Below are 5,495 nucleotides of genomic sequence, written 5' to 3'. Positions count from 1 at the left end.
AAAAAAAAAAAAAGCAAACTCACAGCGGATTATATATATATATATATATATATATATATATATATATATATATATAGATGTATAGAACCAGAACAAACATTATCCCACAAATATAATCTCACACTTCCCAGACACATTGCTATCTTTACAATTTATATTACCATTGTGCTCTTTAACAAGATTCTGTATGGAATTAAGCATATACGGTGCTACTAACCTGAGTTGCCTTTCCATTAAGAGATGTACAGTATCCTCTAAATGTAGTGATCGAAGCCCATACACCCATTGTGATTCTTTACTATATGTTTCTGTAGTATTTATGGTTGTATTTGATGTCATCATTATCCCTACGTCACTTTCTTTCCCTCCTATTCCTCCTCTTCCAGATGAATCCCCATCCATATTTCCAATACTATTACTATTATTATTAGTATTACTATTATTACTATTATTAGTATAAGTATTGTGTGCAATCCATCGTGTTTGGGTAAAGCAGTTTGCGGTATGTTGACGGTGTCGCAGCATCATACAATATGGACGACGTTCGGCCTCTTGAAGGGCCCGTTGAACTTCACATCCCACACCACTTAAAGAGAGCGTCTCTAATGTATTCCATGGAAGTAACTTTATCTCACCTGTAGAGGAGGTATCTAACACACCTGGATTATGAGGATTGGCAAGGAAACGAAAGATTTCTTGATTATTCTTTCCAGATGGATCTATTTGTTGTTGTTGTTGTTGTTGTTGTCGTTGCTGAAAAGAAGAAGGAGGAAAGCCTTTTAATTCTAATACCAAACATGTTTCCCGTGCATTGTGTAAAACGGCTTCTACAAGTATTAAAAATAAGGCATTCACTTGTGGAGGTGTAAGAAAAACCATAGAACCATAATGATGAGCATAATTATGACTTCTATACATTTCTCTTCTTAATGCAATTTGCTGCAGGACATCCTCTTGTTCATGTTTTCTCTTCTCATCCATTACTTTCTTTTTCCGTAGTTTCTTTAAAAGATGAATGATAAGTTGCCATTCTCGTCTTGTTTCTCTTTGTTGTTCCATTTTCACTACTTCCAGACCTTGACCAAATAAACCTCCACATTGTATTTTCACTTGACTTAAATGCCGCATAGCTTGTGGATAATAAAATAATCCCGCAAGAACGCCAAGTTGTGGAATAGATGGGAGTTGCATGGGATATGTAATCATTAAACCCCGTAAAGCACATCGTGGATGTGTGAGAACGGCAGCTACACACGGTAACCAATCAGGATTATCAAATCGTCCACATCTTTCTGGTAATTCAAATGGTTCCTCTATGGCTGTTTGTACATATGTACAGAGTGGTTCTAACATTCCAAGAATGGAATTTGGTAGAAATGCCCGTTGTAAGTGATGTAAAATACCACTAAGATGTAATAATTCATCATCGGCATCTCGACGGGCATTTCGTATATCTTGCAGTTCATTCTCTAATGCACGTACTTCCAACATGGTTCGCTCCCACACCATCACTTCATCTACGGAATGTGGAAAGGATATACCTATAGTCGCTGGAGAGACTGTGGTTGCCGTTGCCGTGGTATGGGAAGTTGCCGTAGCGAGAGGCGATGATGGAAGATTATCATTTATATTATCACCATTCTTATTACTATTATCATTATTATCATTATTATTATTGTTATTCTTCTTTATTGGTTTATTCTTTTTTCCATTGAGTTTTTCAGATATACTTATCGGTAGATTCAACTGTAGTAGTGAACCCATACTATCATCACCATCACCACCTTTTACGCCTTTTCCTTTTTTACTTCTCATCCTATCCACACTATCATCTTCCATTCGTCCTGTTGAGAGATCCCCATTCTTTCGACGTTGACGTCTTTCTCGTTGTTGTTGTGAATCCATTCCTTTCATTCCATTTCCTGTTCCCTCAAACAATTCCGAGTCGGATGAGTTTGTCATCAGGGAACTACGCCAATCCGGATTAGATGCGGGCCATTCCCACTCCGCTGAACGTGTAAATGCCCGGCCTGTGTGGAGTACACGCGGAACAGGACTCCCATACGCTAATGTACTCGTCTCTGCTGAACTTAACAGACTTCCACAGAAACTAGAAGAGGCTTTTCCCGCTAATCGTAAAGACCGCCGTTGACGGCCATATTCTCCCGGTGTGGCTAATGCCATTACAATATCAGATACAGAAGCACCAAGACCAGGACTCGTCTCATCTCTTGCCATTAAAGATGTATATCGATTATTTTCACCTTGAGGCCACAAGTCTGTATCGAATACTACTTCTTCTTCCTCTTCTTCTTCTTCTTCATCATCTTCATCATCATCAGAAGCCGTAGGATCTAGGAGATGATCTGCTCTGGAGATTAACCGCAATGCAGGGATAATACCAGGAAACCTCTGTACATGGACAGCAATGGGTGCACTAGATTGTAAATTAGATAACAAGTGTAGGGACCACAAGTGTACAACAGTGGCCATATGATTTAAATCAAGCCACGGAGTGATTGGTGTTCCACCTAAAGAATTATTACTTAATGTTTCCTGAACCGAGGATTCATTCCGTTGTTTAGATCCCACGGTATCTACTGAAGTAGCCGCAGCCACAGCTATATCCATCCCACCTACACAAGACACCACACGGTAGGAAACGGGTGGGAAAGGACACGTTGGTGTGTGAGGTTCAGTAGGAGAAAAGGTCGTACATGTACTAGAATTGATATTTCCATTATTCTTATTCCGTTCGCTGCTATTATTATGATTATTATGATTATGATTAGAGTTTCCAACATCACGGAAAACCTTTTTCATTCCTGAGACTAATGCCTTACTTGTTTTAGCTGTACTCCACTTCATTCCACATAATGCCCGTTCCAACTCTCGTGCCGCATCTAATGAAGAACACTCCACAACACAAACACCACCATACATGACACTTGTCACCACACCTTCTCCATACCGTTGACGAACAGATAGTTTAGAATCTCTATGGTTCACCGCCGTACGGTGATATCTCCTCTCCTTCCACTCAAATGGATTAATAGAGACATCAAAGCTACTAACAATAATACCAGACACCACAGTCTTGGGTTGTGCAAACTCTGTAGAGGCAACACATGAAGGTTTCAGATGTAATGAAGAGGTGAATAAAGGCAAAGATGAAGATGGATTCATCCCTGAAGCCGCAGGAGGATGAGAAAAAGAACCACCACCAGCAGCAGGAGTATTCGTTTTCGCAGTCGTAAGGGCTACACAAGAATCCAGCGGTTGCGATTTACGTCCAACCTCCACCACCTGTGTTTTATGTACATTTCCTGCTGAATGGATTTCACCTGTAGGGATAGCAGAAATAGAAGGTTTACGAGTTAATTGTGCATCAACGCCTCCAATATGACTATCAAAGTAATTCACCACATCTTGTGTAGATGCCACCCGTGAATTGATTGGAGATGATAAAAGTTCCTGTAAACCTTGCATTTCTTGTATACGATGAGTAGGAAGAACTAAACAGTGACAGAAAATACTACTTTCTGGGAACCGCAAGGATGATTCATCTACAAATCTTGTTGTTGTTGGTGGTGGTGATGTTGGTGTTGTTGTTTTTGTTAGTGTAGGTGCAGGAGAGGGTTGACTATGTGTTAATAGTAACGAACGTCCAGGTGAGGAGAAGAAACTCTCCGTGTGATGAGCCGTAGGGGATTCTACCGTAATATGATAGTTTGTAAGATTGCTAACCCCCGGGTATACACTACTACCATTATGACTATGATTATGATTATTACCAGAGCCAACATTGTGATTATGATTGGCATTAAAAGATGGGGACATGGATTTCTCATTTCGTGTGGCATTAAAGGAAGAACTTAATACGCCTGAAAAGGAGGAATTCACTGAAATAGGTTGAGCTCTTACAACGGCGAGAGCGACGGAATGAATATTTGGACAAAAATATTCCACTCGATCCCATCGGCGTACATCTACACCAAAGGCAACATCCATTCCTTGTTTTCGTAGAAATGATGTATTCTTCGCAACAGAGGTTTCTTCAGATACATGAAAAGCAAACACATCTTTTGCCCCAGCGGCAATTAAATCTTGTGTATACTGCTGTGTTGCTAATTCCATATCACTATTACATTTACTACTCGTTTCTCTATTAAGATTCGGTTCAGCCTGATTCGAAATAATAGAATCATTTTTTAATTTCTGACCATGATGATGATGATGATGATGATGTATACCACCATTACGACCATCTATACGTTTATGTTCATTATTATTATTATTATTATTATTATTATTATTATTATTATTATTATTATCATTACCACCTCCTCCTTTTCGTTTAGCGGCGGCTGCTGCGGCTAGTTGAGACATACTAATAAGAGATACCCAATGCGAACGAACATGTCGTGTTTGTTTACCCGCATGTGTTTGTCTATTTCGTCCTTCAAAGGAAACCACAGATGGGGCGGTAGCCATATCCGGAGAAGAGATCCCAACAGTGGGAGATCTTACTCCATTTACATTTATATTATTATTATTATTATTATTATTATTATTATTATTATTATTAGGCATTACTGCTGTGGCTACAGAAGCCGCGAAATTATTTTCAGCATGTGGAGAAATACGACCAAAACTACGATTCGTTAAAACTTCATGAAAGTTATTTGTTACAGTGTACATAAATGAAATAGATTGGTGTTCCGCACTACGTGAATCCCAACAACGACCCAATAATTCCGCATGAGAAACTGCAAAGTTTACTTTTGCCTTTATAGACGTTGATGTATTTTTTCCTTGTTTCTGTTCATTCATTGTATTTGCCTTTGCTGCGACGATTGTAGTGTATTCCTTTGCTGCTGCTGTGCCTGAAGGGGATTGACTTCTGTGTTCATGATAGTGCGTCTCTACACCGGCCTTTGTTATTGCTATTCCTTCTTCTTCTTCTTTTTCTTGTTGAGATTGTGGTTTTCTTGAATAATCTATAATAGATAGAGTGGGTTTATCCTTATTTACATCCTCTGCGTTTTCTTCTTCATTTCCACGTCTGGCTTCTACAGAGGTACGGCAACCCATTTTTGTGTGTTTTTACCTTTTTTCTTCTTCTTGTTACTATTTATTATTAATATTAATAGGGTTACTATGATTATTTGCTTTTTTTTTTTCTTTTAATGGTATCTGTCTAATTAACACAAGAACTCTCTCTATTAATACACACACGCACTCTCTCTCTCTCTTTTACTCACACACACACAAACAAACACAGAGAAAAGACTTCAGTTTCCCCCTTTTGTTTTCTTTTGTCTTTTTTGTTTATTACAATTCCTTCTTTTTTTTATTTGTTGATACAACTTATCTTTTCCCACCTTTTTTTTTTTTCGCTTCTAGCCACTGAAGATGCGTTTGTTTGTATGTCTGTCAACAAAGCTCAGTTGTGGCTAATTGAATATACGTGTGTGGGAATATATATATATATA

The 5,495-nt window shown here is 38.5% G+C and overlaps 1 protein-coding gene across 1 annotated transcript; it reads right to left on the bottom strand.

Moving 5' to 3' along the window:
- Positions 1 to 99: 99 nt before the first annotated feature.
- TM35_000101500 (uncharacterized protein) lies at positions 100 to 5,094 on the bottom strand (the record flags this gene model as incomplete). The annotated part of the gene is made up of 1 exon (XM_029024641.1): positions 100 to 5,094. The coding sequence occupies one exon, from the start codon at positions 5,092 to 5,094 to the stop codon at positions 100 to 102; it is 4,995 nt and encodes a 1,664-aa protein (XP_028883948.1).
- Between the last annotated feature and the right edge of the window lie 401 nt (positions 5,095 to 5,495).

Source organism: Trypanosoma theileri (assembly GCF_002087225.1).
Source record: "Trypanosoma theileri isolate Edinburgh chromosome Unknown TM35_Tth_10_V1, whole genome shotgun sequence".
Classification (NCBI taxonomy): Eukaryota; Euglenozoa; class Kinetoplastea; order Trypanosomatida; family Trypanosomatidae; genus Trypanosoma; species Trypanosoma theileri.
This window is presented reverse-complemented; position numbering and strand designations above follow the sequence as displayed.